Source organism: Triplophysa rosa, linkage group LG22 (genome assembly GCF_024868665.1).
Source record: "Triplophysa rosa linkage group LG22, Trosa_1v2, whole genome shotgun sequence".
NCBI classification, from domain to species: domain Eukaryota; kingdom Metazoa; phylum Chordata; class Actinopteri; order Cypriniformes; family Nemacheilidae; genus Triplophysa; species Triplophysa rosa.
Genome location: NC_079911.1, coordinates 18,619,176 through 18,637,911, shown reverse-complemented (window position 1 = coordinate 18,637,911; position 18,736 = coordinate 18,619,176). Strand labels below are relative to the sequence as shown.

Sequence of the window (18,736 nt, the reverse complement as noted above, 5' to 3'; positions counted from 1 at the left end):
CAGATAGTATGTGTGTGTTTGTGTGCAACATTCCTGCATATTTGTTTATTTGCCAAAGGGAAAATACAGGAGAGTAGCTGTCAGCTGAATATATAGACATCACAAAATGGTTTTCTCCAGGGAAATTACAGCATAGTAGATGTTGAACCAGTATGTCGAGACGTGCTCCGCTGTTTCCTCATGTGCCAAGCAAACATCACTCCTGCTGCTACACATAATGACCAAACCCCTGACCCTCAGTGTTCATTTGAACACAATTCACACACTTACGCTCCAGAAATAAATGTTTCCATTTACTTATGTAAGTAATCGGACACGATAACTATTTTATAATGATAGCTATATTAGTGTCCAGACTAACGCTCTCAGTACCGCCGTCCACCCGACCCCTGTAAGATCCACCTCTGTGTGTGAGTGTACGTATTCTTCACATGGTCTCTGCGTGTTTAACCGCGTGAAAGAGCGGTTAAGTTCTTCTCCTGTAATGATCTCACGTGATGGATGAGAGTAGAGCGTGCGAGACCCTTACAGCGCCCGGGTGCTTGTTCCTCCATAATGACAAATCCTCTGGCTGGAGGAGCTCAATTAACCTCTCATTACGTTCATAGTGAGCCCGGGCGCCTTTGTGTTGGACGTGATCTCAGAGGAAGTTTCGTTCAAAGCAACAGACAGGAGAACCCGTGGCATCGAGATCATTGAGTTATGCTGGGTTCACACCGAACGCGAATTAAGCGATTTGCGCGAGTAAATTACATACAAAGTCAATGCAAAGACGCGAATAGACACAAACTCAATGCGAACGCGCATCAATCTCATCTTCCGTGCAAGTTGAAAATATTTGTCACCTCGCGTCACTCACGCGAAAATAACGAACTTTTCCCGCGAGTAATGAAGAGCGCGGAACGCGATTATTCGCGTTTGGTGTGAGTCCAGCATTAGCAATAAAGATTTCATTCGCTTAGAAAATGAGATTTGGTAACATATAGCGTGGACAATAAGATGCTTTTGATGAAAGCGTCTTCTAAATGCATGAATGTAAATGTGTTTAAAAATGAAACTGAGCTCCATTGAAATATAATGATGTTAATAGTATACCCAAAGAAGAACATTTCTTTCTTGATTTACTCATGCCATCCTAGATGAATATGACTTCATTTCTTCAATTAAAACAACATTTTTCTTGTACGGTAAAAGTATAAAACGATGGGTAGTCATGTTTGGTAAATGCGAGAGCAAACATTCATATTTCGAGCTTATTTAGCGTTATTGAAACCTATAAGAGTGCTCAGTTCAAATATGATGACACACCGATAACTTGATATCTCATTGGTTCTTGCATGTCTTGTGACTAATTGTCATGTGATATTTGTCACTAGGATGTGAGAACCAATGAGATTTGAAGATTATCAGCATCTCTTATGGGTTTCCATTAGGGCTGCCTCGATATCTGATTTTCACTACACGAATATAATTCACGTTAACAATATTATCGCAATATCTATTTAAATGCTTTTTAAGAGAAATAAATGCTATCTGTCAAATTCATCTTTCATTTTGTTTATTTTTTGTTTTGTCTTTTATTTGCTCTTTGAATCAATAATAGTTTGTAATAATCGTGGCTCTTAGAGCAAAATTTAAACCGGCGCTGAATTTACGATATTACGACATGTGGAGAGTTGGCGCGGTTTTGATAACCTTTTATTTGGGTGTCACGGTCGATACTGGCATAGTGTGATACCCCTAGTTTCAATTTTGCTAAATAGGTATGTGTTCATAGCTATTGTTTTCCTTCAGAAGACATTTATTAACCCAGTTGAGATGTTTGGATTACCATTAAGATTTTGGGACTTACATGACCACGAAGTGACAAATATTGTTTTATTTTTAGAAAACTTTGGGTTCAATTGAAGAGAGAAGGTCATGTACATGTGGGATGGCATGAGGGTGAGTAATCATGAGAGAATTTTCATTTTTTGGGTGAACTGTTACTTTGCAATAAATAGCATGAGCCTCATAGGATATTTTACCGTGCTTTGTCATCAGTGGAGTTTGACAGCATCCGTTCTCATTCACGTTCACTGTACGGAAAAAAAGTCATGGCGAAAACACGAGGGTAAGAAAATAATGGCGTATCTTTAAAACGCTCTGACACTTGATGCGAGTTGTGCACAAACAGCTCGGCTCTTACGATGTCATCAGGTACGACGACGTCTGCGTTTCCGAAAACAACTCGCCTCGTTTATGTGGCATATTTCCCACACAGCGGTGGGTCTGGCAGGACGGTTTGTCGTAGCGCTCTCTGACTGTCAGCTATGGCACGTTAGATGTGCCGCCAGCTCGGAATAATAATGAGGTGGTAGCACAGCGTCAGCGTTTCACAGGGGCTGTTTTTGTCTTCAGAAGAGCCTGATAACACAAGGCGGCGTCACTCAGAGGTCTTCATTTAAATCTTGTGAAAGCTTACAGATGGGACAGCATGCCGAGCATGAACTTGGCTTGAATCTGTTACATATGTGACAACTGAAGGAGAAACTGAATTGCATTTTTACACTTTATGAAGAAAGTAGCACTTGCCCTGCAAAAGTCTCTTCTAGGGTGTTGGTAAGATCTTCTGAATGGTTTTTAGTATGTTATTCTGGGGCCGCTAGGCCATTGTTAGGCTGGTTTCTCAAATACAGCCCCATGTTTTTGTGAGAGCTTCTTAAGAAATGTTATGGAATTGCACAAATTTGATGTAAGTGCATTAAAATTCCATTCCATTTTTGGGAATCTTGCCCCCTTGCCATAGATACAACCTTTAAAGGTTTTTTGGGGGGGGGCCATTGTTGACCTTTTGTTAAAGGGACAGTTCGCCCAAAAATTTAATAACGTCATGATTTACTCACCTTCGAGTTGTTCCAAGTCTGTATAAATGTCTTTGTTCTGATGAACACAGAGAAAGATATTTGGAAGAATGCTTATAACCAGAACTGTTTGCTGTCCGACATTCTTCAAAACGTCTTCTTTTGTGTTCAACAGAACAACAACAAAAGATAATTAATTATATAATGGTAATTTTTCCTACTACGGGAGTCAATGGGGTGCGAGATCTGTTATAAGGTTACAAGCATTCTTCCAAATATCTTTTAAAATTTGAGCAGATTTGGAACAACTCGAAGGTGAGTAAATGATGACAGGGTGAAGGATCCCTTTAAACACAACGTCAATGTCTGTCGTGAAAAGATGCGACAAAACTTTAGACATTTGAAGAAAGTGCGAAGCATGTTCTGGCATTGTTTTCAAACTATCAGATATCATCTGCCGCAACAGATTTTTACGTCCTAATTTTGTTTGGAACGCTGCAGTTGTATGATTTCCATATTAACAGTAATATCAAACAGCCGGTATTCATCAATCAAAAGTTTGTTTCTCTCCACAGCGCCAACAGAAGTTGTCTTCTCTTTCGATGTGGGGAACGGTCCGTTGGAGGTGAAGGTGGAGACGCCCGTGGCTCTAAACGACGACCGTTGGCATCTCGTGAGAGCCGAGCGGAACGTAAAAGAAGCCTCGCTGTATGTGGACCATTACCCTGAAGCGGTCCAGAAAGCCCCGGCTGACGGACACATGCATCTGCAACTCAACAGCCAGTTGTTTGTAGGTAGGAAGAACGTTTATCTATAAGTTGTGACTCTTGTTTCTCTAAATCGACAGAAAAAAATGAGACAAATTTGTCGTAAAGAAATCTGTGGTACTGCACCACTGGATTTTCGTGGAAAATGTGCGAAAAACGTTTCAGTTTTTCTTTGGTTTGGAATGGGTTTTCTTTTGATTCCGTACAGGTTTCACGAGCTTTGCTCACACGGTATCTTGATGAGAAATGGACGGTTTGAATCGGTCCGTAAATGTCTGACTCGAGGAAGATTGGTTTTTGTAAAGCTTAATATTTTGTTGAGCCCGACGGACCACCTGGCAATTTAAAAGACGTGACGGTGTCGGTGGAACGTAGAGGAAATGAGGTGAAGTTTTCCAGTAAGTGTTGGGAAAAGAGTGTCATTATAGTTCAATCTTTACGGCTTCATTCTGCCAGCGTTCAACTGCAGTTGGATTCGGAGGTTACTTCATACCTGAGATGTTATAAGTCTTACTGTACTGTGTGATTCGACTCGAAGATCTGTTTTCATGATCACATACATAAAGAAAACTTATACAATTACCCCAGAGGCAAACGGCTTTGCTTCACAAATGTTTCGCTCAGGAGAGTTCATGAGAGTTCATGTTGCACTTTGCTTCAGATTGGTCTCGTACAGTAAGAGTACAAGGATTTAACAAACGTTGTGGAGAATATAATGAGAAATGTTTGAGGTTATATTCAGACTTTCTATTATAGCAGAAGTACGTCTGCAAGATGATCTGGTATACGTCTGCTGTGTTAAAACATCTGATAAACGTCTTAGAAAAGGCAGTTTTACATACCGTACAAATCATAAACATCTTACAGACATCTTCTAGATGTCAATACGACATCTGACCGGAAACGTCTCGGATACGTATTGCAGATGAGCAAACATAAAAAAAACGTCGAATAGACGTCTTCCAGATGTATTCGTGCTATCAGGGCACAGTTTGAGACGCCTTGAGAAACTCCAGAAGAGACTTTCTCTGGAAATTTAAAGGGATAGTTCACCTAAAAATTCATTTCAATCCTGTATGACTTTCTTCAGCAGAACACAAAAGTCACTAGTTTCCACAAAAGCCAGAACAATACCTGTTGAGAGAAAGAGAGGGAGTGGAAGAATGTTTTTTTGATGACTAAACAACATTGTACCCCATTGACTTCCATTGTATGAACACAAAACCATCGAGACATTTCTCAAAATATTTTCTTTTGTGTTCCATATACAGGTTTTGACCCACATGAGCGTAAAGATATGTTTTTGGCCAAATCATGCCTTTAAATCGCAATGCTTCTAGAAATCGAATGCGTCTTCATCTTTTCTTCCAGGGTGGCCTCACATGTTTCGCTTGCCCGCCATGTGGCTTTGAAAGGCTTGTTAAAACTTTGTTTTAATAACACGTCCAATTTCTCAGTCTTCATACACTTCACTAATGATTCTACAGCACAGCTGGCACAGCGAGGTGTTCGCAAAAATGAATTAGCACGAACGGCTAAGCACTAATATATGCGGAGTGCATTATTTCGGTATTTATAGGCTGTCGTCTGCGGTGCGGCAGGCACAGAATGCAGAGAATAATATTCCTCCCGCAGCAATTACCATAGAAAGGACAAAAGACAAAAGCCGAGTGACTTCGACACATCAGAGGGGAAAAAACGGTTGTGTTGAACGGGCGGCTCGGGTTGAGAGAACAATCCTCGCCCGGCTCAAACCCTTCACGACACACCAGAAGGTTTCGCCGTCTGTGGTGAGATATGCGGGCGATAAAAGCATCTTGCACCCTGTTGCCATCATCTTGTCGTTTAAATGGCTTTTGTGCGTTTGGATGACTTGACAGCTGTATGTTTTCAATAAACGGCGCGAACGATGCTCCGTTCCTTTATTGCAGACTTGACAAAAACAAAATAAAAGTATAATGGAAAACTGTGCTTGTGTCTTCAGGGGGAACGGCGTCCCGGCAGAAAGGTTTTCTGGGCTGTATCCGCTCGCTGAAGCTGAACGGGAAGACTTTAGATCTGGAGAAGAGGGCGAAGATCACGCCCGGCGTCACGCCCGGCTGTCCCGGTCACTGTAGAAGCTACGGCGGCCTGTGCCAAAATAAAGGAACCTGCGTGGAGAGAGATGACGGCTTCATGTGTGACTGTCAACTCTCACCGTATACAGGAATCTTCTGCCGTAAAGGTCCATCTCAAACTCACCCGATGAATGAAATCAACTTTGAATAAAAAGAAATGTTTTGTTGGTTTGGACGAATGTGCGCTGATTAATCTTTCACAAGGGCACCAGGGGTCGTGTGTATACAACTTATTCATGTATAAATCTACGTATTTATGAAGCTGCAATCCATAACTTTTGCCTCTACATCGCCATCTCTGTTGAAACATAAAATTGCAGGTTACTTGACATAAATCACATGGTTTTTGTTTTTGATTAAACCAAAAAAGTCACGGATTGCAGCTGTTTACTCTCATTTTTGTCAATGCAAATAAGTCCTGTATACAATTTATGCACATGCACAATCTCAAACTCAATGCTTTTGATCTCCGTTTCAGAGGTTTCTGCCTTCTTCAAACCCGGAACGTCGGTCACGTACACGTTTAAAGAGCCGTACGAGCTGAGCAGGAACGTCAGCGCGCAGTCGTCCTCCATCTACTCGGATTTAGCGCTGCGAGGAGTGAATATTTCACTCGGCTTCAGAACCAGCCAGGCCCCGGCGCTGCTGCTTTACGTCAGCTCGTACGACAGAGAATATCTGGCCGTCCTGCTGAACAGAAATGGTCTGAAGCTCTCTAATCTTCCTTTCTTTGCACTCTAAGCACCTTCATTTGGATTAGCGTGAATCTGTGAAGACGCGGGACTCTGCCGTAGTAAATTGCTTTGTGTATCGTCTGAAACCTTGCAATGAAAGAGGAAGCTCATGGCAGAAAGCTATAAACCCAAGTGTCGCGTGCCGGTGGGGAATATACAGTATTGCCTTATGGGATCACAAAGCGACACGTGTAAACACGTCTGTCATGTTATGTGCCAGAAAAGCTTTTTTAAAGCTACATCAAGTACAGTATGGAGGCAATCTGGCTCGAAATCTCCATGCTCACTTTGAAGCTTTTGAAATTAGTTCTCTTAAAAGTAAAAACAAATTGTGCACTTTTTTTAGTTATTTATATTATTGAATAATAAAAAAAATACATATTTTTGTATTTATTAGTTTTTGTATTACTTTATTCAGCATGGGGATGTTTACAATATTCCTTAATATTTATAATAAAAAGAAAAAATTTAACTTTTAAGGAATATTATAAACATTATTTTTAAACGGGTTTGGAACGACATAAGAATCCATGAATATAATAATACAAAAAATATATAAAAAATATCAATTAATAATACATTAAATATTTACATAATATTAATAATAAAATTAAAACATTTGTTTTTTGTAATATTTTATGCAGCATCCTCATGTCCTTCCAAACCAGTATGATGGGGATGTTTATAATATTCCTTAATATTAATAATAAAAAGAAAATTAACTTTTAAGGAATGTTATAAACATCCCAGTCATACAGGCTTGGAACGACATGAGGATGCATGAATATAATAATACAAAAAATAAATAATTACAAAAATAACAATAAATATGTATTTACTTTTATATATTAATAATATTTAAAATGGCTTTATTTAATAATACAAATATATATATAATATCTATATTTGTATTATTATATTAATGCATTCTCATGTCGTTCCCATATAATGGGATGTTTCTAATATTCCCTCTCTTTTATTTCACACAATGAAATGGATTGGAGTGGGAGGCAGTCGAGATTTATGAAGCACCCAGACATTAGAAACGTGTCTGGTTTATCACAGCACACTGAGTTACTACAGAGATTGACCGTGTTTGGTATTAATTAGTGCTGTCAGTCGATTAAAAAAATTAATCGGATTAATCACACATAATAATAATATTTTAAAATATACTTTTACATTTTAATAATTTCACATTTAATCTTCAAATTGATGTAGAAACAACATATTTCTTTAATAGCGTCATTTTATGAATGAAAGAAAACATGTTGATATTAGTACTGTAACTGTCTCTATTAAATTGATTATTTTAACATTAATTATAGCCATTCAACAATATAATTGAGAGCTATCATGAAATATACAGAAATTGAAGGAAGTTCTCAAACACTTTACAGTCTTTAATGCTAAATTATCAATTAAATGCAGAAGAATTCTCATTAAAGCTACAAAATCACATTGATTTCTTCTTTTATTTTGTTCTTTGATTAACATTAGTGACAGGAGTCAGAGCAGCACGTTTAAGAGCGCGGCCCCTTTAAGAGCTGTCTCAGTACGCAGATCTGACCGTCACCGCACTCCCATTTTCACAACTCTTTGCATTCATTTAAGATTTTATTTTACACTTTGAAGTCTGTGCTTAAGAAAATGCTAGACAAAACGGGCTTTCTGACATAATCTTGTGTGGTTTTATCCATTCAAGCACGAAAGAGAACTAACACGGATGCGCTGTCTGACAGAGATTCACCGACGCAGCCTTCAGCCCATGACTGTTTACACCAGACTGGACCTCGCGTTGCGTTTTGCCGCGTCCCACAGTTTAGAAGCTGTCTATCTTCATTGAACGCGTCAAAGCAACGGTTTCAAATCGCGCTTAAGTGGTTTAAAAGCCTGTACACCAGGGGTCTTCAACTACATTTCTTTGAGGGCCAGACTCCGAAAGTGTAAATAGGATGCGGGCCAGTTTCTTTTACCATATCCTCATTTCTTCTGTTATTTTGTTATTTATTTTGTTTGTTCCTTTTATACTGTTTTTGTTGCTGTTACTTATAGGCCATATATTAAAACATGCACACAAATATTGCATCCAGTATTTGTGCCTTTTCATGATATTAAATTAAAAAGGAAATTGTCTTTTTAACTATTTTATATTCCTTAATGCATTACTTTACCCAAAAACTGCTACTAATTTACTCACCCACAGTCCTCCAGTACATCCAAGATGTGGGTGGCATTGTTTTTTCAAGAAGATATTTGGTTGAATTAATTAAAGTTAAATCAATAAAAGTAAAAAACGCAAATACATTCAACACAAAAGTAATCTCTGCCCCTTGTGACTTTAAATTAGCGTCTTATAAATCAGTCAGTTGATCTGTGCAAGAAACTGAACGCTATTATCACATCTTCGGGTGAATTCCGATCGCATTCATGCGCCCCACGCACTTATAGGGCAGAGCCTTTGTATAGTGCGAGTTCTGGGGGAGATGAACAGCTGTTTTTCGTAAATATAGCCATTATTCATAAAGAATGCAGTAATAAAAACAACACCGTTTTCCCCTTATCTGAGACAACCGTTCACGTGGTGTACCCTTCCTACAGTTAGCCTACTTTCAAGGGCAAACGACCTATCGCGTGCGCAAACCGATGCCTGTGGCTGTGCAATGCATTGCTGATTATAACGTTGTAAATAACATTAAGTTTCTTGGACTGACCGATCAAATCGCTTTATAAGACGTAAATCATTATGAGCCGCAGGAATTATGTAGCAGCGTTTTGGGCTTTTAAAGATGTGGCGTCTCAGGAGGACGTGCATTTAAAGCACACCGTTCTTAAAGTCTCGCCACTTATTTGAAATGTCAAGGCGGGCCAGGAAAAGATGATTGACGGGCCGCAAGTTGACTAGCCCTGCTGTACACGAATAAGAGCGTGATTACATAATGTAACGCTAGACAAAGAATGTCAAAACAAACGGATGCTGCGTTAATTGCGTTAAATATTTTCTCACGCGTTAATTTGAAAAAATGAATCGCATGCGTTAACGCGTTAACGTTGACAGCCCTAGTATTAATACCTACTGGTCCAATTAGGCAGAAGTTGGAAAAGTGCAGATAAACAGCCTGCAGATCCCTGATGCGCCGTCTGACAGCTGAGCGCTCGTGTTCTGTCAGATTTGACCTGTGACATGAGCCATCCAGAGATCTGACCCGAGAGAGAGAGAGAGAGCTTACTATCATTTACTGTATTCATACCTAGAACATTTATACACATTTTCTCTTTAAAAATAAAAAGCATTAGTGTCATTTTAATCATTTGGCATTTGTCAGTATTAATGATATCATGGTTTTATTTTCACTGTATGTTCTTTACATGATCATTTTATGTACGCTGTGTAGTAGTAGAACTACTGCTTTTGCATGTTGATGTTTGTTTGTCTTGATGTTTTGGACGGTGAAGGTCTGTTGAGAATTGAATTGCTCTTTGTTCTAAAGGACATCTGGACATCAGGCACAAACTGCAGCAGGACCGAGACGCTGAGGTTTTCAGAGCCAGCGCCAGAAATCTGGCCAACGGGCAGCTTCACCGAGTCAGCGTCAGGAGATCTTCAGACACGCTCAGCATTCAGGTACTGTCATGCTCGGTTTGCTCCTTCTCTCTACATTTGACATCAAGGTGGATTTTAGATAAATGTAGAAAAAGAAGAAAATGTTATTGCTCCGAGGTTGCATTTTTACAGATTTTGTGAGTTCTCATTTATGTTTCATTTAAGTATCAACTGTTCAATCAAATTGTTAAAACATCAAAACATTTTACAAGTTGTTTGAAGAGTTGATTTAAGACAAAAAAAAAACAATGCGTCATCACACTTTAAATACAGAGACACGAGCACTTCCTGTCTTCTTCTCTCTGATTGGCCGAAGTGCTGCAGTGTGCAGCGATGCATTTCAAATAGCTTTCAAGAGCATCTTCAATTAAAAAGCTAACAGGGGAAAACATGCCGTTAATATGAAGAACACGACGGAGTGTTTTTATTTCCAGTCCACCACACACGCTTCAGTCCCTGCGCTGTCTGTTGCAGGTGGATCAGCATGCAAATGAAGACTTCAATCTAACGGCGGACATCGAATTCAATGCCGTTAAATCTATTGTCATGGGAAAAGTGCTTGGTGAGTAAAGCAACATGGACGTGAGATTTCACCGATCATGGAAAAACTCTGTGGGAATTTCTGCGAGCGGGTCATTTATTTGACCATAGTCAATGGTCATAGTGGTATAAGCATTGCATTCTGAACACGATTCTTTCTCAGGTGTTTCTGTATAATGAAATGGATGTTTGTGAATGAGGAGATGGACCAACTCTCTTATATGGCCGTGGTCTATTTTTATTTTCCATTAAGAGGCCGGAAGAAGCTGTTTGTTGAGGGTTAAGCTGATATGAAGCAGTATGAATATAGAGGACGGTTTGGTCGGTTTACTTCGGATAAGACTGATATTGACTTCACGTGTTATCATTGTCATCAAGGGAAACAGAAAATGGGTCAGTCTGGTTTATGGTTATAAATAAAACCTGCAGCAAAATAAAAAGATTTAGGTCAAAAAAGGAAAATGTGTGACTATAATATGTACAAAAAGCCTGTAAACTAAAAACAGACTTGATTTTCTGAATGCATAATGTACTTTTATTATATTGCAAATGTAACGTTAAATATTACGGACATTTCTTTGTGAGGTTTATCCACAGGTTTTACATTCAGTAGTGGCCAAAACTGATGTCCAATTTTGGCAAATTGGCGTAATTCATAATATATTTTTAAAGAAGTATTAACAATGTTGTGTTCATGTTGCATTGTTGTAAAGAAAATGAAAGAGGCTTGGCATGAGCTTATTGAAAACGATTGCTGTGAGGATTAACACGATTTTAATAAAATGTTGGTCATTGTCTGCTTTATCCCTTGTGAGCTTTTTGTTTTTCTATGCATAATATAATTTGTTATAAACAGTGTTGGCAAGTTACTCTGAAAAAGTAATTAGTTACTAGTTACTAATTACATATTCAACAGTGTAATTAGATTACTGTACAAATGACTCTCTCCAAAAAGTATTTCATTACTTATTACTAATTACTTTCTATATCCTATATCAACTTTGATTAGTTCAGTGATTCAAGGATAGACATGAAACGGCTCTTTTAATTCAGTCAAATAACTAATATAAAACTACATAAAGTAGTATTATTAACTGACCGAAGTATTACAAATGTGAGAATTATACATTAAAGCACGAATTTTAAAGTTAGACTTTGAATTTTGTTGTCAATTCCACACACATATATTACACAACATATTTAGTTTGATTACTTCAGAAGTAACTGTAATTAAATTACAGAAAAAAATAAGAGTAATCCCTTACTTTACTTTTTCAAGGGAAAAGTAATTAAATTACAGTAACTAATTACTTAGTAACTAGTTACACACTTGTTATACAACACATATTTCTTAATACGCTGTAACATACTTTTTAACTAAATCATTTTGTCAAATAAACATCTTAACCAACTTGTGTTTTCTCCATTTTGTACCGATAAATCTGGACATCACCTTTGGCCTCTACTGTATATGATGAAAACAACAGTTTTGCAGCTTCATTTGGTCTTTCAGTTCTGTGATTTAAGTTTGTTCTGTACCTTGAGAATCTCAGTGCATGTTTTAGGTTTGATGTAGTGTCATTGCAAGTCGATTGGTGGCCGTGATCGATGGCGGAGTTTGCTGGAAATGACACAGAGCGTGCTGTAATACTATCCCAGCGGTTCCAGCAGACGTGTGTTAGTATGAAAGGTCGTACGGGCGTAGCCCATTAAAACCAGATTAAACACACCTCATGTGTCCCGAAAGAATTTCCGCAGAACCATAAAAGACTGTAATACAGTGCACATGACTCCCAAAGGCCTAGAAACAGATCAAATACTGTATGTTTACTCACTTACGGATCCATAGCTCGGTAGCTGGAGAAACGCGACGTCCAGCAGACGTGCTGTGTTGAAATTCATGTCACGTCTCAGACAAAAAGGATTTGTGTGATATTGTGTTCAGTCGGCGCTATATGTGTCACTAATGTAAAGTGACGTTCACATCTGGCATAACACCTGTAAATGGTTGTTTTCTCAAAAAATGTGTCATTTTTGTGACGCTCAAATGCAGTACAAATGACCACACAATATAAGACATTGGTATGTTTTTACCTCCGTTATGAAAATTAACCATGATTTTACTATAGTAAGATTGTGGTAACCATCAAATTGATTACCATGGTTTACCATTAGCTTTACTACAAACAAATTTTATTGAAACCATGGTTCATTTATCGTGAATGCTGGGATAGTCTGGGGTCGTTTTTGCAGTTTTGAATCTCATTGCTGCGACTTTGAACGCAGAAACATTTGTGATATTGAAGGTTTATCTCTGTTGATCTCATGTCACGTTTTGCTTTTCTCTTGGCAGATTCTGTCGATCTGGATCCAGAGATAGTCCGTCTGAACTCTCTGGGCTTCACAGGCTGTCTGTCCGTCGTCCAGTTCAACTCCATCTGTCCACTGAAAGCGGCGCTTCTGTATCCAGACAAAAGTCCCGTGACAGTCGCAGGCTCGCTGACAGAGTCCAGCTGTGGATCGACTTTACCGTCCAACCCTCACGCAGCTGAAACCACTCATTCTCTCACAGGTAAAGCCAAACTGACAAACCGTAACTCAACTGGTAGAGCATTGTGTTAGCGACGCAAAGGTTGTGCGTTCCATTTTTAGGGAACACAAATGCTGGTTTAAAAAATCTTGGGGAAAGAACGAGACCAAATTTCAGAACACTATTTCACTGATGTCTGTCCGGTCATAAGGACATCCGCTTTGTGAAGATGTACAGCGAGACAGCGCTCCTGAAGCGTGTTGGCCGAGCGTTCGCGTCTGCTTTTGTGTAAAGTATGTTTCTGGCCCGAGGTGGCGAAAGCCATTGAGAAGAACTCTTGTCATTTTGAGAGCAGATAGCTTCAGGGCTAAACATCTTCCATCTTACCCGGACTTTGTTTTCCAAACTTCTTTCCGTTTCTTTTTCATCTCGCCTGAAAGTCAATTTTCCGCAAACTTTCACGGTCGGCTCACTGAATTCACCCGCAGTGCTAATTCAATTACAGCAATGACGATAGTAACGGTTGATCTCTGTATTCATCTGTGAGAAACACCTTCATTTGCATAATCTTTTCTAGGATGCGTCGGTGAGATTCAATGAGCCTTGACCTGAGCGATAAGCACTGATGTTCTGTCTGTCTGTCTGTCTGTCTGTCTTTCTCTTCTTCTATTGTAGATCATTTGGGTTCTGTAGATACCGGTGAGCCAATAGTCAATGCGGTCCACAGTGACTCCGCTCTCATCGGAGGTAAATTGATGTCGAAAAAAATCTTGCATGTTATTTTTACTTATTCATACTTAATTCCTTTCAGAGTTTTAGTGGTTTTGTCTTTGACGCAGTTGTATGTTTTTGATTTGGTCTTACAGGTGCAATATGTTGCTTTCGACTCTCTATCGCCATCTAAGTTTGAAAAATAAAACTGCAGGTTACTTTACGAATGTTAAACTTACATTTTTGGCCTTTGCATGCATTTAAAGGGATAATTCGCCCAAAAATGAAAAGTCTGAAAAGTATTCACCCTCTTGTCATTTCAAACCTGTATGACTTACTTTCTTCTTGAGAACACAAAAGAAGATATTTTGAAGAACGTCGGTAATCGAACAAAGGCGGTACCCATTCACTTAAATTGTGTGGACACAAAACCAATGCAAGTCAAAGGGGTCCAATGTTGTTCGGTTACCAACACTCCTCATATATCTTCTTTTGTGTTCTGCGGAAGAAAGAAAGTCAAAGGTTTGAAATGACAAGAAGGTTTTTAAAGGTACAGTTGGTAACTTTCTTTGGAGTAAAATATCCAAAACCACTAGGCCAGTGTTATATATTTTGTTCAGTTGAGTACTTAAAATATCTCAAATGTTTCCAACTATTTGTAAATCGTGAGAAAATTGTCATTTTAACCAGTGACACGGACCGTGTCTGGCAGTCAATGGCGTCATATCCGCGTTACCAAAGACACTAGATGGAAAGCCTGCAACCTTCAGGCTGTTATATGATTGGCTGAGGTGCCTCACGTGATTCGTGTAAGCCGTTACGCTTTCTCCAGACCTTGCGTTTCCCTAATTACACGGTCTCTGGCGTTACCCTCGGTTTCCGCTTTTACTGCCGTGGAAACCGTGACAACACAGTCTCGTGGACAAATGTGAAAGTATTTGTTTGTAGCGTCTATCAAGCAACTATCTTGTTTTGCGCAGTCGTTACGGAGCACAGTTATTCTTTACTGTTTGCAGCTGGTTCTGTCAACAAAGACATACGGGTAAACCAAATGATCCAAGAAGAGTTTGGGACAAGAAGATATAATCGAGAGAGATCAAACCACGATCAATATCGGTGTGGCATTTCCTAAATAGAGAGAGAGCTGCGCGACAAATTTTAACTAGACAGAGACGCTGATCTTGCATGCGTTTTACTAGACAGGTGAGCAACTGTTTAGATTCCTTAACTGACAGAAAACGCATGATTATTATATCGATCAACAAGGTTAGTCTTATTGTTTGAATGTCTTTTTCTTAATTTAGCACCAGTGTCATGTGTGTATTTACTGAACAAGCAGTAATCGTTTTTAGGTCATCTGACTAAATAGTAATACATTAAATTTATGAATCTAATGCGTCTAATTCATAACAATGAAATAAAATCATGTCATCAAATGGAACATGTATAAAACTTTATTACTTTACATCATCCATAAACGTGTTTTCTCATTCACGTCTGATTGGTTATTAGTGGTGGAGTTGAAGACGACAGTTCCCATTATTCCACGCTTCTTCACAGCAGTTGTTGTTTTGACAAAAAAAATCATGTGCGCCCTCTAGCGGCGGATTTTACAAACTGCGCCTTTACATGATGACAGAATTTTCATTTTGGGGTGAACTGTCCCTTTAAGACATCGGGTGGCTATTAAAACTCCTCTTTTGAATTAAATTCACAAAGGCTCTTAAAACTAATGAAATGTTTCAAGAAATTGTTTGATGATTAAAGACAATCCAAAATATACTTTGCTTTGTTTTCAGAGTAACTCTAATGTGCCATTAAATTGAGCTGAGATATATTGGAGCTTTAATTAGACATTCCTTTAGACTTTATAATTAAACGCGTCATCCTCCACCAGCCACAGAGGACAGAAACCTTTCTTAAGTTTCGCCCTGATATGCACAACCCGTCCGATGGTGTAACAGAACAAGTCATGATGGTTGTTTAACGCCAACTTTTCAGCCTTATTGATAGAGAGGATGTAATGCCTGCAGACATCGCCAATGATGTCTGAATTACAATTGATAGTCACATGATATCAGCGTCAGGTATACATTTAGTGTTGCGTGCTGTCGACTTTCAGAAGCATCTACTGTGATTGAGAGCGGATCTGGTCCAGCAGATGTTGCCATTATTGCCTCGTATCGGTTCTGCGCGTCTGGAGTTACTCACGAGTCAGTGACGCGGTCCTTCAGATTCCAGCTGAACGCTGTATTTCTTTTCGTCATTAACTTCAGATGAGCCAAACAGATTGAGCAAAAATTAACCGTGTAACTAAGAGAAGCCGAAACCTGTCACATGTTTAAATTGAGCCGCATTAATCAATTGGAGTGAAAAATATTTCAGCTAAAGAGAAGAAATGACGAATTAGTCCTAGAGAGTCGTGCTGTATTTTACTCTTTGTCTGCGTTTTATTTCAGGTGTCATCGCTGTAGTGATATTCGTGAGTCTCGCGGCTCTGGCCGTAATAGCGAGGTTCCTCTTCCGACGGAAGGAGTCGTTCCAGACCCAAGATCCCAAAGCGGGAAAGATCGACGACAGTCCCGAGACGCCGTTCACCACGGATCCAAACACACAGAACATTATCAGTGAGAACCAAAAAGAATATTTCATATGAGGATCTTTCACGTATTGTCGGACTAATCCAGTAAAACTGACGGACTGAGATGCCTTGTCGAGTTTAGGGATATTAACATTTCCAGGTGCATTATGGGAAACGGAGACTGTCAGCTGCAGACGACGGTGGTGGAAGAGGAACGATCCGTCACGTTTCCCCTTTTTTGTACATAAAAACATTATTGTCCAGAGATTTGGCACAATAGTATGGTTTCTACGGTGTGTATAAAATGACATTCATTGGTTGTAAATATTCTTTTAAAATGAAACTTTGTAACGTCACGTTCTTCTTCGAAATGATTCAGTGGTCATTGTAACGTTTAACAATATTCTCGCCGACTTAAATGAACAATTTAAAGAACCGAACGTTGTATGACTAAATCGAAATAAATGTCTGATCTGGAGAGCGCTTTGAACAAACCTTGATTTTTGGGGGCAGAAGGGGGCCGTCAGTTCTGTGGCTATGTTTGGAATGAAATACTGTTGTATTGTTACTGTTATGTTCTTACAAACTATTTTGCAAGACGTAAACAACACTTCCTATTTCAGTTTTTAACACTACACAACCAAAAGAACTTTTAGAACTGAATCGATATGTTAAACGAGATCTTTTTTGTGAACTAAGTGATTTATGTGAAATAAAAGAAAAACTTCAAAAAACAAAACAGGAAGTGCTTCTGGTCCAACATAGCCTTCATACTTCAACTGTTTCTTCATCTCCAGAAGACCAAGAGGACGAAAGGAATATTTCAAGTGAGCTGTTTGTGCTTTCTGTGGAGTTCTTGATCAAAAATAAATGATGGATGTTGAGTCACGTTGTCAAATAATGCAGCCATACACAACCCACGATAAACACGTGAACAAAAGATTTTCTTATTAACAGCCGTGACAGAAACACAAAGCCACGACAACTCGTCTCGCTCCACACAGCTGGGGTTTATTCCGGTTTTGAAATGCCAGTTCCTTTGATCTGCGCAAGAAATAACAGATAAAAATAGGCTTTTATATCTGAAGGATGCTGACAGGCCAAAAAAAAGAATCTTAATCAATTATTTTTGTGATATTGGTAAAACGATCTGAAATTCAGCTAGTTGAGCAAAGGCCTTACAATTTATGAGATGAAATTAAGTCGCTATTTAGGACAAATAACAATCGTTTTAATGACACTTGAGAACATTTTCCCAACAAATTCTCATCATATCCTGCTTTTTATTTACAGCACTGTCAATGTATTTATGCAACGGCATGAGTTAATATTCATATATTCACATTCAGACAGTACAGCACATATAAGCATCATGCGTACACTCGTAATGTAAATATATTTTAGCGTTCGAGTTGTTTGGAGAGTCAATCACTATGTTCTTTTGTGCAGCTTTTCAGCAGCTTCTAGAACAAACAACAATGAATGAAAAATGATTGACAGCACAAAAGCATTGTGAAATAACAGCTTGGACCTGTGCAGATGCTGTATTCTGCAAGTTTGTGTACGGTTGGAAATGACAGACAATCTGCTGTATATGCTCTGCCCAGTGGCGTAGCAAGTCAGGTCCGGGCCCATATGCAAGAACTTTTTACCGGGCCCCATCCGTCTGTTACTGGACGTTGTTTACTCGGGTGCGTTATTTAAATGCTCAAATAGACCCCAAGGGAGTGCAACTCCCAAGCGCCAGAAAGAGGGAGAAAGCCACGCAGCCAGCATTTTACATGTGCTTTACGCGACTTGTGAACGGCCCTAACATTTATATGATAATACAGTTGTCAAACATTTAGCTACTTACATCTAGCTCTTTCACTCCTTCAACCTCTGTTTCTGTCAATAGCAAATCCCGTCTTCTTTCATTTGATTGGACAGTAATCCTCGCCTTCCTTCATTTGTTTGGCCACCTCAATCCAAATTGACATTGACAAGGTCATAGCTAGAGTCCATATAAATTCAACTTAATTCCGTTTCGACAAAGTACATTATACATGAAATACAACATTAACAGAGTGTAAATGATTCTATGTGTTGAAATGATTAAATGGATGCCAACTAATTGGGACAATAAGACCTCCCTACTACCCCTAACCTTATTATTAAACACCTGTTAGTCAATTTTTCAAATATGTTCTTCATTTTGTTGAAAATAAATGCCTGTATGATCTGATATGTGATGTGAAAATGAAGAAGAGTGAATTGGCAATAAATGGATTCGTCGCGCGTCTTACTCACTACACCACTGAAGCCACGGG

The 18,736-nt window shown here is 38.9% G+C and overlaps 1 protein-coding gene across 2 annotated transcripts in view; it reads left to right on the top strand.

Moving 5' to 3' along the window:
* The window catches only part of cntnap3 (contactin associated protein family member 3), a 76,148-nt gene extending 58,849 nt beyond the window's left edge, over positions 1–17,299 (top strand). Inside the window, exons 17-24 of one of the 2 annotated variants that reach the window (XM_057320854.1) lie at positions 3,419–3,637; positions 5,595–5,834; positions 6,206–6,430; positions 9,953–10,086; positions 10,540–10,627; positions 12,959–13,177; positions 13,811–13,882; positions 16,306–17,299. In XM_057320854.1, the coding sequence (XP_057176837.1) occupies positions 3,419–3,637; positions 5,595–5,834; positions 6,206–6,430; positions 9,953–10,086; positions 10,540–10,627; positions 12,959–13,177; positions 13,811–13,882; positions 16,306–16,502 (1,394 nt within the window). In that variant the 3' untranslated portion in view covers positions 16,503–17,299. The remainder of the gene's footprint in view (positions 1–3,418; positions 3,638–5,594; positions 5,835–6,205; positions 6,431–9,952; positions 10,087–10,539; positions 10,628–12,958; positions 13,178–13,810; positions 13,883–16,305) is intronic. The other variant, XM_057320856.1, reaches the window with a different exon arrangement.
* Positions 17,300–18,736: the final 1,437 nt, after the last annotated feature.